At 41.9% G+C, this 15,700-nt stretch overlaps 1 protein-coding gene across 4 annotated transcripts in view; it reads left to right on the forward strand.

The window, feature by feature from the left end:
- The window catches only part of LOC130296598 (keratin, type I cytoskeletal 42-like), a 61,364-nt gene that overhangs the window by 30,682 nt on the left and 14,982 nt on the right, over positions 1 to 15,700 (forward strand). For all 4 annotated transcript variants that reach the window (XM_056548311.1, XM_056548310.1, XM_056548309.1 and 1 more), the window contains 6 exons: positions 1,924 to 2,006; positions 2,992 to 3,148; positions 4,393 to 4,554; positions 8,589 to 8,714; positions 12,033 to 12,265; positions 14,693 to 14,718. In XM_056548311.1, the coding sequence (XP_056404286.1) occupies positions 1,966 to 2,006; positions 2,992 to 3,148; positions 4,393 to 4,554; positions 8,589 to 8,714; positions 12,033 to 12,265; positions 14,693 to 14,718 (745 nt within the window). In that variant the 5' untranslated portion in view covers positions 1,924 to 1,965. The remainder of the gene's footprint in view (positions 1 to 1,923; positions 2,007 to 2,991; positions 3,149 to 4,392; positions 4,555 to 8,588; positions 8,715 to 12,032; positions 12,266 to 14,692; positions 14,719 to 15,700) is intronic.

Here is a 15,700-nt window from a genome sequence, read left to right on the forward strand (position 1 = left end):
GTAGCGACAGAAGACAGGACAGCACTCACCACCCAATGCAACTTTATTCAAGCATCTCGAAGGTGACAGGCAGATACAGCGGTGGAGGAAGGGGACAGGACCGGGACAGACTGTTTCACGCTGTCTTGCACTTCCTCAAGCCTGTATGCCTCAGGCTTGCTTGAGGAAGCACAAGAGAGCGTGAAACAGTCTGTCCCAGTCCTGTTCCCTTCGAGATGCTTGAATAAAGTTATGTTGGATGGTGAGTGCTGTTCTGTCTTCTGTCTCTACATAGTTATCTTTAAACTAAGTGGACACTGAACCGCCGGCACCAATTGCAAATCTGTCCATTCTGTCACGTTCTTCCGCTACCTGAGATTGAGTGCCCTAGTACTGCAAGTGCCGGGTCATTTTCTCTACTTTTCTGTACAGAGATTGTCATCAATCATCACCCCTGTCCTCATTGGGGCTAATCTCATTTTCCTATCACAGACATGCAAATATGGGATTTTTTAAAATATTTTTTAAAATGTAGTTTTTTGGATGAAGAGGATGGGGGCCACTCAACTAAAGCATCAGAGTGTTCTTGAAATTTAGGTGAACATATGATCCATAGTTTTTGACCTTTTACCTAGATGTTTCATTGTTGTCTTTGCATTAATATAAGAAAGCAGGGACAGTTCAAGGTATCTAAAATCTCATAAAGGGGTATTCTGCTGGAAAACATAGTTTTTTAAATCAACTGATGCCAGGATGTTAAACAGATTTGTAAATTACTTCTTAATCCTTCCAGTACTCTTCAGCTGCTGTATGCTCCACAGGAAGTTCTTTCTTTATTTATTTTTTATTTCCTTTCTTTCTGACCACAGTGCTCTCTGCTGACACCTCTGTCCACGTCAGGAACTGTCCAGAGCAGGAGAGGTTATGGGGATTTGTTCATGCTCTGGACAGTTCCTGACATGGACAGATGTGTCAGCAGAGAGCACTGTGGTCAGACAGAAAAGAACTACACAACTTCCTCTGGAGCATACAGCAGCTAAGTACTGAAAGAATTAAGATTTTTAAATAGAAGTAATTTACAAATCTGTTTAACTTTCTGATACCAGTTGATTTAAAAAACAATGTTTTCTGAGGATTACCCCTTTAAAGTTGTTAATGAGTATATGATTATTGTCCACCTCTTGGTTTTTCATCATAACCATTCCTTTTTGTTATTGTCCTTGAGGCTGTTTATGTAAACTTTATCAAATTTGTTCTGGTGAATAAGACTGATTTGAATATATGAAAATGCGAGAACTGAGATAATACGACAGGACTAGACCTAATTAATAGTGTTGCTCACGAATATTCGCAATTCGAATATTATTCGCGAATATCGCATATTCGCGAATTCGCGAATTTCGCGAATATAGCGCTATATATTGGTAGTTACGAATATTCGTGTTTTTTTTTTGTTTTTTTTTTCACAGTACACATCACAGTGATCTCCCCTCTCTGCTTCCAGCTTGTGTGGTGTAAAGAAATCTCTAATACTACTGTGTGAGACTGGCGTGCGAAAATTCGCACGTGCGAAAATTAGCATATGCTAATCTTTGCAAATGCGAATTTTCGCGTATGCTAATTTTGTATATGCTAATATTCACATATGTTAATTTTCGCATACACGACTTTTCGCATATGCGAAAATAAAACGAGAATATAACGAATATGCGAATATTCGCGAATATTTGACGAATATTAGTCCATATATTCGCGAATATTCGCGAATTCGAATATGGCCTATGCCGCTCAACACTACTAATTAACTATTTGCTGCCCCTTTAAGTTTATTGAATGTTGGGAATATGACATTTCATAAAGTATTAAGTTATAGTTAACATTCTCTCGAAGCAACATAACACATAATATTTAGATTCATATTTCTCGATTTTTCTTGTTTTATAGATCCCTATATACTATGTGGAAAATGCCAGAGCGTTCTTGGATATGGACAATGCCAAACTGGCTGCCGATGACTTTAAGAACAAGTAAGTAAGCGAAATAGAATTTTAAAATGATTAAATGTTGAGGATTATTTTCACATTCCCACCATGGTGTCCGTTCTGTGGATAACATGTTATAGTAGCTGAGAAGATTGATATATACAATATAGCCCACAATGAGGGAGATTTATCAAAACCCGTCCAGAGGAAAAGTTTCTGAGTTGCCCATAGCAACCAATCAGATCGCTCCTTTCATTTTTCCAGAGGCCTTTTCAAAAATGAAAGAAGCAATCTGATTGGTTGCAGTGAACAACTTAGCAACTTGTCCTCTGGACGGGTTTTCATAAATCTCCCCCAATGTGTTTAAAGGGGTTATCCAGGAAACTTTTATATATATATATATATATATATATATATATATATATATATATATATATATATATCAACTGGCTCCAGAAAGTTAAACAGATTTGTAAATTACTTCTATTAAAAAATATTAATCCTTTCAGTACTTATGAGCTGCTGAAGTCGAGTTGTTCTTTTCTAAGTGCTCTCTGATGACACGTGTCTCGGGAACTGCCCAGAGTAGAAACAAATCCCCATAGCAAACCTATTCTGCTCTGTGCATTTCCCGAGACAAGCAGAGATGTCAGCAGAGAGCACTGTTGCCAGACAGAATTGAACAACTGAACTTCAGCAGCTGATAATTATTGGAAGGATTAAGATTTTTAAATAGAAGTAATTTACAAATCTGTTTAACCTTCTGGAGCCAGTTGATATAAAAAATAAAAAAGTTTTTTCCTGGGATACCCCTTTAAGCAAAAATGTGCAACTTTTTACTGCATTTGTGCCGTGTTTGCCAAGTGTGCAGACAAGGTGTATGGCATGGCATAAAGGGGCAGGATCTCCCCATATACTCCCGAGTTGGCGTAGATTTCTGAGGCTGCCACACAGGCATATGCCTCTCAATGATTCTTTTCTAATTGAGGACATGGATGATATTTGGTTAATTTATTTCTCCGCATTTCAGACTTGAGCTGGAAGTGAATCTGAGAAAAAGCACCGAGTCCGACATCTTTGGTTTACATAGAGTTTTAGAAAGACTTAACATGGAGATACGTGACCTACAGTTCACTGTACAAAACCTACAGGATGAGCTTCAAGAACTGAAGAAGAACCACGAAGAGGTAAAGTATAGTGGAGTAATAGGGAAAGTTAAAGGGGTACTCCACTGGAAAACATTTTTTTTTTATCAACTGGTGCCAGAAAGTTAAACAGATTTGCAAATGTCTTCTATTTAAAAATCTTAACCCTTCCAGTAATTATCAGCGGCTGTATACTACAGAGGAAGTTATTTTCTTTTTAAATTTCCTTTCTGTCTGACTACAGTGCTCTCTGCTGACACCTCTGTCCATGTCAGGAACTGTCCAGAACAGGATAGGTTTCCTCCTGCTCTGGACAGTTCCTAAAATGGACAGAGGTGTCAGCAGAGAGCACTGTGGTCAGACAGAAAGGAAATTAAAAAAAGAAAATAACTTCCTGTGAACCATATAGCAGCTGATAAGTACAGGAAGATTTTTATATAGTAGTAATTTACAATTCTGTTTAACTTTCTGGCACCAGTTTATAAAAAAAAAAAATGTTTTCCAGTGGAGTACCCCTTTAAAGGGGTACTACCATGCTGACAACTTATCCCCTATCTAAAGGATCGCTCCTGGTCTGATGACTGCCGATCACGGGGCCGGAGTATCGTGACGTCACGGCTCCGCCCCCATGCGACGTCACGCTCTGCCCCCTCAACGTAAGTCTATGGCAGGGGGCGAGACAGGGGCGAGGCCCTGTCATCAGACCCGGAGAATATGTTCGCTCCAGGGCCTGCTGAGAGCGGGGTGCTACGTGTGAGATCGCGGGGGTCGCCAGCGGCAGAACCCCGCATGATCAGGCAACTTATCCCCTATCCTTTAGATAGGGGATAAGTTGTCAGCACGGTAGTACCCCTTTAATGGAGCACTCCACGACCCCAGCATTCGGAACATTTTATTACGAACGCTGGGTGCGGGCTGCGGGGTGTTGACATCACGTCCACACCCCTAGTGATGTCACATCCATGCCCCCTCAATGCAAGCGTATGTGAGGGGGTGTGGCGGCAGCCACACCCCCTCCCATAGACTTGCATTGAGGGGGCATGGCCATGACCTCACGACCTTGGGTTGCAGACATTGGGGCAGTGGACTACCCCTTTAAGGGTGCTGTCGACATAACAGTTTTTTGGGAATCTGGTGTCTATGTTTATGGGGGCTGTCAACCATCTTGGTTATCTGTTCATGAGATGAATTAGGTTGCAGCCACCTCATAACACATTCCTATTATTTTTCCCATAAACATATGTTTTATAGTTGTCGATTTTATTATAACGTTGGTTTTCTGACAGGAAGTGAACTGTCTACGTGCACAGCTCGGCGCCCGGGTCAGCGTTGAAGTAAATGCTGCTCCATGTGTGGATCTGAACAGTGTGTTATCAGAAATTCGACAAGAGTATGAAAATCTCATGGAAAGAAATCTGCGGGAGGTTGAGGAAATCTTCCTTGCCAGGGTAAATTGATGCACTTTTGGTTCAGTATATGTGTGATGTTTATTTGGTATCCTTGCCAGTGGTTTATAATCGTTGAATCATAGCTAAAAAAAATAGCATACGTATATATGGACTTCCCATCCTGGTAAAATGGCGCTGATTCTTTATTAATGGTAGTAGCCAACCTAAGCACACAGACATGAAGTGTAATAGATGATCAAGGGATTTGAAGTGTATCTGTCATTAACAAAATCTATGTACATAATTCCATTATATGTATATTTGTAATATACATTGGTTAAAAATGTGTATATTTTGGTCCCTGCAGCTACTGCCTGTGTGTCTCTGTGAGGAGTCCAAATACAGGAAGTGAGGGTGGACAAGCAGGGCTCTGTATACTGGGGTCAAGCAGGGCTCTGTACACTGAGGACAAGCAGGGCTCTGTACACTGAGGACAAGCAGGACTCTCTGCAGTGAGGACAAGCAGGGCTCTGTACACTGAGGACAAGCAGGGCTCTATACACTGAGGACAAGCAGGGCTCTGTACACTGAGGACAAGCAGGGCTCTGTACACTGAGGACAAGCAGGGCTCTGTACACTGAGGACAAGCCAGGGCTCTGTATACTGAGGACAAGCAGGGCCCTGTACACTGAGGACAAGCAGGGCTCTGTACACTGAGGACAAGCAGGGCTCTGTACACTGAGGACAAGCAGAGCTCTGTACACTGAGGACAAGCAGAGCTCTGTACACTGAGGACAAATGGGGCTCTGTACACTGAGGACAAGCGGGGCTCTGTACACTGAGGACAAGCAGGGCTCTGTAAACTGAGGACCAGCAGGGCTCTGTACACTCAGGACCAGCAGGGCTCTGTACACTGAGGACAAGCAGGGCTCTGTACACTGAGGACAAGCAGGGCTCTGTACACTGAGGACAAGCAGGGCTCTGTACACTGAAGACAAGTGGGGCTCTGTACACTGGGGACAAGCAGGGCTCTGTACACTGAGGACAAGCAGGGCTCTGTACACTGAGGACAAGCAGGGCTTTGTACACTGAGGACAAGTGGGGCTCTGTACACTGAGGACAAGCAGGGCTCTGTACACTGATGACAAGCAGGGCTCTGTACACTGAGGACAAGCAGGGCTCTGTACACTGAGGACAAGCAGGACTCTCTGCAGTGAGGACAAGCAGGGCTCTGTACACTGAGGACAAGCAGGGCTCTATACACTGAGGACAAGCAGGGCTCTGTACACTGAGGACAAGCAGGGCTCTGTACACTGAGGACAAGCTAGGGCTCTGTATACTGAGGACAAGCAGGGCCCTGTACACTGAGGACAAGCAGGGCTCTGTACACTGAGGACAAGCAGGGCTCTGTACACTGAGGACAAGCAGAGCTCTGTACACTGAGGACAAGCAGAGCTCTGTACACTGAGGACAAGCAGGGCTCTGTACACTGAGGACAAATGGGGCTCTGTACACTGAGGACAAGCGGGGCTCTGTACACTGAGGACAAGCAGGGCTCTGTACACTGAGGACCAGCAGGGCTCTGTACACTGAGGACAAGCAGGGCTCTGTACACTGAGGACAAGCAGGGCTCTGTACACTGAAGACAAGCAGGGCTCTGTACACTGAGGACAAGCAGGGCTCTGTACACTGAGGACAAGCAGGGCTCTGTTTGGGGAGCTAATGGTTCCTTCAGTTTCGTCTATTGATGTGGTTTTTAAGTTCCAAATTTTACCGGCTATTTGGATGGTCGGGGGAGATCTGGGTTTATTAAGCAAGTGAATTTGTGGAATATTAAGTAGTATGTCTTTCCAGTCGTTTATGCCCGCCATTTCCGATTCTAGTTTTACCCAAGGTTTTTGTAGTTCCATGGGAACTAACCATTCCAAAGATTGTCTTATAATTATGGATTTATAATAAGAGTGGTAGTTGGGTAATCCAATCCCACCATGACTGAATGATTTTTGTAATGATATTAGGGAGACTCTGGGTTTAGAATTACCCCATATAAAGGAAGTCATTTGTTTATTAAAATTACTTAGAATTTTTGCAGGAATGTATACTGGAAGGGAACGAAGGATGTACAAGACCTTTGGCATAATAAACATCTTATATATTATGTTTGGAGTTGAAGTTTTATAGCATCTGGAGGGCCACAGTGTGACCACTGCTTTACATGCTCCAGTGATTTCTTTATTTTACAACATCATGGACTAACATCCTTGTGCATAGTACAGACCAATATGCAACAATAATAAATTGGTCTGTGACCTCGGTTTCCTATCTTTTGCTCATTGGTTGGGAATATTTTTAAATACGTGCCTGTATGTATGCGGTCCATGCCAAGACTGAGAATGCTATGTTCAAAATGCATTGGTGTTGGATACTGGTGTGTATTTTGTAATGGCAACATACCTCTTACTGTGGAGGTTAAAGCTCTCCTCTGGAAAACATTTTTTATTTTTATTTTTTAAATCAACTGATGCCAGAAATTTAAACAGATTTGTAAATTACTTCTATTTAAAAATCTCAATCCTTACAGTACTTATCAGCTGCTGTATGTTCCACAGGAAATTCTTTTCTTTTTGGATTTCCCTTCCTTCTGACCACAGTGCTCTCTGCTGACACCTCTGTCCATGTAAGGATCTGTCTAGAGCAGGATATGTTTACTGTGGGGATTTTCTCCTGATCTGGACAGTTCCTAATATAGACAGAGGTGTCAGCAGAGAGCACTGGTCAGAAAAGAAAAGAAATTCAAAAAGAAAAGAACTTTCTCTAGAACATACAGCAGCTGATAAGTACTAGAAGGATTAAGGTTTTAAAATAGAGGTCATTTCCAAATCTGTTTAACTTTCTGGCACCAGTTGATTTAGAAAAAAATGTTTTCCACTGGAGTACCCCTTTAAAGAAGTAAAAGTCATAGTAAATCCCCTGTCTACCTTACCTTCAGCTTGACTAGTGTACAGCATGTAAACCAAGGGCCCCTCATGCTCAGCGGGGGGAGATTTATCAAAACATGTCCAGTGGAAAAGTTGACCAGTTATCAAAAGCAACCAATCAGATCACTTCTTTCATTTTTAAAAAGGCCTCTAAAAAATGAAAGAAGCGATCTGATTGGTTGCTATGGGCAACTGGTCAACTTTTCCTCTGGACAGGTTCTGATATACCGTATTCTCCAGTGAGCCCAGGTTTGCTTAGTTCTGAAGGGTGCCCAGATAAAAATTGTGTTGATTTAAAAAAATTTAGTTATTTTATTTATTTCAAAAATAAATATTCATGACATTGGTAGCTGTGTCCAAGGGTGTAGGTATAGAGGAAGCTTCAGGTTAAAGGGGTGCTTGGCCCCTAGAATTCTTAAAGGGGCATTCCAGGGAAAAACTTTTTTCTATATATCAACTGGCTCCAGAAAGTTAAACAGATTTGTAAATGACTTCTATTAAAAAAATCTTAATCCTTCCAATAATTATCAGCTGTTGAAGTTGAGTTGTTCTTTTCTGTCTGGCAACAGTGCTCTCTGCTGACATCTCTGCTTGTCGCGGGAACTGCACAGAGTAGAAGAGGTTTGCTATGGGGATTTGCTTCTACTCTGGACAGTTCCCGAGACAGGTGTCATCAGAGAGCACTTAGACAGAAAAGAACAACTCAAATTTTTTAATAGAAGTAATTTACAAAGATGTTTAACTTTCTGGAGCCAGTTGATATATATATATATATATATATATATATATATATATATATATAATTATTATATATATAAAAAGCTTTTTCCTTGATAACCTCTTTAAGATATCTGATTGCAGGGGTCTGTGCTAGGCTTTGGGTGGCCACGGCCGTCATGCTCCCCTCCATTAATGTCTATGGGAGGGGTGTAATGGATGTGGTCACTCATAATCTGTCACGGAGAGGAGTTCACTCCATTCAGCAGATTACTGGGGTGCCAGTCAAAAGATCAGGAACTCCCCTTTAAGTCACTGGCCATTTTCCCTCACTTCTCGATATAAAATACATAGCCAATGTTTTCCTTAGTTCTATCTTGTCTTTTCATGTTATTGCAGAGTGAAGAATTAAATCGAGAGATGATTTCTGGGGCCGAACAGCTGCAGTCATTTGCCGGTGACCTCAATGAGTTAAAGCGTAATGTGCAGACTTTAGAAATTGAACTTCAAAGCCAACTAAGCATGGTATGATCAACTCTTAAGGATTATCTTTTCCTTTTTAGAAGTTAAACTCTATGGCTAGGTTCACATGTTGGAATTCCCGCTTGGAATTCCGCTTGGAATGTCCACACAGAAATTCAGCCGTGCACAGAGCAGCAGAATCCTGTTGAATTCAATGGGACTCTGCTGCTCTGTGCACATGTTGGAATTTCTGTGCCAGATGTTCCCGCCACAGAAATTTTATTTTCCGTGTCTGCACAAAAAATGAACATGTGAGACGGCGCATTCCTGTGTGGTCCTGTGGTGTTGAGGGAAGGTAATGTGCAAATTACCTTTAAGTTTCGTGAAGCCAAGGCACGGTTAACCTAAACATCATCTGAGGTTTCAGCCAGCTTCTCCTGTGCCAGGCACGGGGCAATAAACACTCTGACGCAACCTTACAGATAACCGGCTTTACTGAGGCAGGATAGATGGTAAAATCCATTATAGCTCAGATTGGTAAAAAGGGAGGTGCAGGGTGAACCTTGAAAGATTCTCTGTGCGGACATTCCGGCATCTGAACATAGCCTATGAGTATGTTCGCAATAGGAATTCTTACGTGGACCAGTTCACACTGCGGAATTTCAGCAGTGGAGAATTCTGCTTGTTCATTCTTTCAGGGAATGACGTGCAAACATACGAGCAAAATGCATTGCTGACAGTACAGGACCGAGTGGTCCTGTTAAGTTTGGCTGCTGTTTAGGCCTTAAAATGTGAGTGACTGCCGCTGTATACTGTCGACACAAGAAATAAACACCAGACAAGAAGTTGGTATGAAACTCCTTCTCAGCAGGAAACTAAGGAGCTATCCCAAAAAGTTCTGTTTATTATACGGAAGTACATTGGTTTTTACATTTAACAAAAAGGCGAGGTTAGTTATCACGCCAAAATCATCATGTTATTTTTTAATTGCTTATTTGAGTATTGCGTCTGTATATATTAACATATTAAGCATTCATTTCTTTCTTGGCCATAGTTCACTTATGTTGCCATCCCCCTATTCTACCAGAAAATTCCATATATATCTGTCCTTCTGCACAGTGTATATTTCTTCAAATATTTTGTCTTCATCCTCTTCTTATCTTGCTTCTTCTGGCCTCATCCCAAGGTCCTCATCTTAGTTACAAGCAAATAGCAAGCTTTCTGCAGCATTAGCAATGGCCTATAAGTATAAATATATATTGATCAGTCATCAGAATCATTTTAATCAATTCTGACAGTCCTACTGTCCTACTGGCGGCGGCGGCTGCAAGATGGAATCTCTGCGAGCTGAGATTCCATAGTGTGAATATACCCTAATAAAATAAGAACTTAGGACATTATGGGAAAGCTTGAGGGCTGTGAAACTAGGACTTTGTAATTTATTGCCATGCAACAAAGGGCTATGTAATTTATTGCCACACAACATTTACTGTCCTAGGTAATATGGCAACAAGCAATGTATTTATTGTATAGGTTATGAACCAGATCAAGGGCTGACAAGAAATGCAGTCCCTGACAAGTCCCTGTGAAAAAAGTATATGTGCCCCCTCCCCATATCATTACTCATACACCATCCACATCAGCTTAAAAAAAAAAAAAAAAAAAAGGGCACTTCCTATAATTATTTATATAAATGCCCACATAATGATGCCAGACTGCCCAAGAACATGAAAAGGGCAGGGTCTCAAGACCCCTTTCTAGTCAACCTGAGCACATCCCTGATCCACATAGTATGCATTAGTGTTGCTCGCGAATATTCGCAATGCGAATTTTATTCGCGAATATAGCACTATATTTTCGTAATTACGAATATTCGTTTTTTTTTATTTTATTTTTTTCACAGTACACATCACAGTGATCACCCCTCTCTGCTTCCAGCTTGTGTGGTGTAAAGAAGGCTCTAATACTACTGTGTGACACTGGGGTGCAAATTTGCGCAAATGCGAAAATTTGCATATGCGAATTTTAGCATATGCGAATTCTTGCTTATGCTAATTTCTGTATATGCTAATTTTCGCATATGTTTATTTTCGCATACGCAAATTTTTCACATATGCGAAAATAAAACGAGAATATTACGAATATGCGAATTTAGCGAAAATATGACGAATATTCGTCCATATATTTGCGAATATTCGCGAATTCGAATATGGCATATGCCGCTCAACACTAGTATGCATTGCTTATATGTTTGACAAGTCCTGAACATGCATTTTTACACACTGGACGCATGCCATATATACCCCATTCATGCCATATATACCCCATACATGCCACTTGCACTTCCCTTATACATAGAATCCATACCGCACACTCACCACTCATACAACACATGCTGCATATACCCCACTCACATACTGCAGACATGCCAACCATTTTTACCATTGGTAATTTTTCTGTAAAAAATAATGACATTTCCTATGAAGAAAAAGTCACGTCCTCACACAGTTATGTCCCACCATAATACTGGAAGGTTCTGCACACACACAAAAAAAAAAAAAAAAAAAAAATTAGCCACGCCCCTACTGCTAATCCTTTTTGGCATAGATGTCCCCTCTTCCCTTGGAGCTCCTGTGTACCAGTCATACAGGTGGAAAGTTGAACCCTCAATGGGATTTATTTACTCTTTTATATAAATGACTTATGTAACGTGGCCATTAGCTGGGAGCAAGACTTCTAATCTCCAGATAACCAATATCATGCCCACCAGCCTCTGCTCTTATGGCTCTTAAAGGGGTACTCCACCCCTAGACATCTTATCCCCTATCCAAAGGATAGGGGATAAAATGTCTAATCGCGGGGGTTCTGCCGTTGGGGACCCCCACAATCTTGGTCGCGGCACCCCAGACATCCGGCGCACTGAGCGAACTTCTCTCTGTGCCGCATGACGGGTGATGCGGAGGCTCGGGACATCACTGTCACGCCCCGCTGTTCAACGTCACGGCCATGCCCCCTCAATGCAAGTCTATGGGAGGGGGCGTGACGGCCGTCACGCCCCCTCATATAGACTTGCATTGAGGGGGGTGTGACCATGATGTCACGAGAGGGGCGTGGTCATGACATCCCGAGCCTCTGACGCTTCACCCGTTGCTCTAAACGAACACCAGGTGCAGCAGGGAGATCGCGGGGGGGGGGGGGGGGGGGGGGGGGGGTAGTAGCCCAGTGATCAGACATCTCATCCCCAATCCTTTTGGATAGGGGAGAAGATGTCTAGATGCGGAGTACCCCTTTTAATGTTCATTATGTTGACTAACATTGTTTTCTTAGTAGCTTCTGTAAGACAAAATAAGGAACAGTCTAAATTCTTCAACTATTTTTCAGAAATTTGCTCTTGAGGAATCCCTGGTAGAGACAGAATCCAGTTATGGTTCCCAACTATCCCAGTTACAGTTCCTAATCGACAGCGTGGAGTCTGAATTGGTAGAGATGCGCTTTAACCTGGAGCTGCAAAATGTTGCATACAAACAGCTCATGGACCAGAAAAACCATCTAGAAATGGAGATTGCCACATACAAGCATCTTCTAGAGGGGAATGACATTCAGCATGTGAAAAGGTAAAGGGCTGGAAAAAAAAACCGATACAATTACTATTATGTACGTATGCATGGAAAGCCCATTCTAGGAAGGAAACCATTTCAGCAATGAACTGACCACCACTGAACTGGTTTCCTTGAGTCTTGTGATCATGAAGCCACCAATTTCATCTGCTCCAATCATTACACAGGAAATGTTGTACTACCTATTGCATTTTCAATTAAAGGGGTACTCCGGTGGAAAACATTTTTTTAAAGGAGTTATCCAGGAAAAAAAACTATATATATATGTATATATATATATATACAGGCTCCAGAAAGTTAAACAGATTTGTAAATTACTTCTATTAAAAAATCTTAATCCTTTCAGTACTTATTAACTGCTGAAGTTGAGTTATTCTTTTCTGTCTAAGTGCTTTCTGATGACACCTGTCTCAGGAACTGTCCAGAGTAGAAGCAAATCCCCATTGTAAACCTCTTCTACTCTGTGCAGTTCCCGAGACAAGCAGAGGTGTCAGCAGAGAGCACTGTTGCAAGACAGAAAACAACAACTCAACTTCAGCAGCTGATAATTATTGGAAGGATTAAGATTTTTTAATAGAAGTAATTTACAAATCTGTTTAACTTTCTTGAGCCAGTTGATATAAAAAATATAAAAAAGTTTTTTTCCTGGAATACCCCTTTAAAGCGTACCTGTCATAGTGCAAAAAAAAAAGTGATATGTTACTCAGGACCCAATCCTGATCATGTGCATATCATTTTATGTGTCTCGGACCTATATATCCAGAGATATAAGCATTTATCTGCTGGTGAGTTACTTTTTCATTGTGCAGGCTGGAGGGGGCGTGTCAGTCTGTCCCCCTCACAGGAGGAAGCCTGGGCAGTCAGCCAATCAGTACTCTCTACTCTGTAACCCTTTCCTCTCTGGTTTTATGCTGTGTCATAGGAAGATACTTGGAGCTTGCCTGCAGTAATCAGAAGACATTATGGTGAATTCATAACAGGATAAAATGTATAAATATAAGAATAGATCTTTATAAAATTAGTGCAAGGATTTTTTAGATAAAAGTCCAGCATTTTTATGAATACACGTTCTATCTGTTTTATCTTCTCCTAGTAAAGCTGGATGCTAATCAGCATAGCTGTCACTATGTGTGTCATTCTTTCACAGACTCCTGAATGTCTGATCAACTTCTTTGTCATTCAGGAGTCCGAGAAAGCTCTGACTATTTCAGCATGCTGGGAGTCGTAGTTTAATAACAACTGAAGCTGCGATGTTTGTAAATAACTGTGTTAGAACAGTGTTGCCTCCAGCTGTTTTAAAACTACAGCTCCCAGCATGTCCACACATCCTTTATCTGTAGTTTTGCATACACAATAAAAATCTCCTATACTGGATACCGGTATGCTTTACGGGTGGTATCCAGTATGCTGTAAAATCTAGACTAGTCTGTCTGGCTAAAAGACAGGCGACCCCTAGTGGCGGCTATTATGAGCTTGAATTTCAGGTGAAAATTTGAATTTTTTTTTAACAGGTGTATATTGTGAAATGTCATATTATAATGAGTCCTGCAAGATATGAAAAGTTTTTAACAATGACAGTGCCTCTTTAAATCAACTGGTGCCAGAAAGTTAAACAGATTTATAAATGACTTCTATTTAAAAAAAAAAAAATCTTTACCCTTCCAGTACTGATTAGCAGCTGTATACTCCAGAGAAAATTATTTTCTTTTTGAATTTCTTTTTTGTCTTGTCCACAGTGCTCTCTGCTGACACCTGATGACTGTATCAGGAACTGTCCAGAGCAGGAGAAAATCCATAGCAAACCTATGCTGCTCTGGACAGTTCCTGACACGGACAGACATGTCAGTGGAGAGCACTGTGGACAAGACAAAAAAGAAATTAAAAAATAATAGAATTTCCTCTGTAGCATACAGCTGCTAATAAGTACTGAAAGGATTAAGATTTTTAATAGAAGTAATTTACATATCTGTTTAACTTTCTGGCACCAATTAATAAAAAAAATAAAAAAATAAATAAAAAAGTTTTCCACCGGAGTACCCCTTTTTATTAGACAAGTCCCACAAAGAGAAACTGATCCCAGGTTGTGCTGCAACTAGGACCCCATCAAAGTGGGGTAAGCGTTCAATTGTCCTACAGCACAACTTCAGGAGAAATGGGGTATTACACCTTTCTTCTTGGGTCATCCATGTAATGCAAAAAAATCCTGGGTCCTCCAAAGTAAGACTTGCAAACGGAAGTCATGGTTGTATCACCCCATGTTCCTGATATCTCCTCTATGACGTTTTATATGCTCTAAAATGGGTTGTCCATATAGGACAAGGATATTTTTTAAGTTATGTATTACTTATTTAATCTTAGACTAGACAAGGCCATATCTTTGCATTTAATTCTGAGTAATATGTGATTTTATTTCTCTCTCTGCAGCGCTCCTATTCACCAATCTGATAATGGTAAGAAGATTGTAAATCTAAATCAGTCAGTGTGTAATGGATACTGGTCCGTATGAAACAGATGAGTAAAATTCAGAAACCGCATATATAGTGTTTCTCTGAAAAGCTCTATCTTAGGCCCTGTTTATACAGCGGAATTTCAGTGCGTATTTTAGCCAAAAATATTCCACTTGGAAATTCCGCTGCAGCAGAGTCCCATAGATTTCAATAGGACTCTGCTGCACCTTGCAAACAGCAGAATTTCGAAGTTTCGGGGGGACAAGCAGGGCTCTGTGCACTGAGAACAAGCAGGGCTCTGTACACTGAGGACAAGCAGGGCTCTGTACACTGAGGACAAGCAGGGCTCTGTACACTGAGGACAAGCAGGGCTCTGTACAATGAGGACAAGCAGGGCTCTGTACAATGAGGACAAGCAGGGCTCTGTACACTGAGGACAAGCAGGCCTCTGTACACTGAGGACAAGCGGGGCTCTGTACACTGAGGACAAGCAGGGCTCTGTACACTGAGGACAAGCAGAACTCTGTGCAGTGAGGCTCTATAACATGCCCCTGGCTCACACAACAGGATGATTGACAAGCCAGGAGCCTGCACAGAGCCCTGCTTGTCCTACTCCTCATAGAGTCACACAGACAATAGCTGCAGGGATAGCATTTTGTCACCCAAAATCATAGGCGTGCGCACAGGGTGTGCCGGGTGTGCTCAGGCACACCCTAATCACTGCGGCCGTGGAGCAAAAGGGGCAGCTGCCTCGGGCCCTGTAATTCCTGGGGGCCCAAAAGCAGCTCGGCCCTTATGCCCCATGGGCCCTGATAAAGCTGGTAAAGGCTGACGGGCCAGGCGTCAGGGGCCCGGCCAAAATGTTAGTGGGAGGGGGCCCGGGGGGGGCTGGTTGCGGGTATTGCGCCGCACGCTACCTTTTTATGTTCGCCGCCGCTGTCACTCATCCCCAGGCAGCCAGTACCGCAATGGCTGTCTGGGAGAT

This window comes from Hyla sarda, chromosome 12 (genome assembly GCF_029499605.1).
Source record: "Hyla sarda isolate aHylSar1 chromosome 12, aHylSar1.hap1, whole genome shotgun sequence".
Taxonomy (NCBI): Eukaryota; Metazoa; Chordata; class Amphibia; order Anura; family Hylidae; genus Hyla; species Hyla sarda.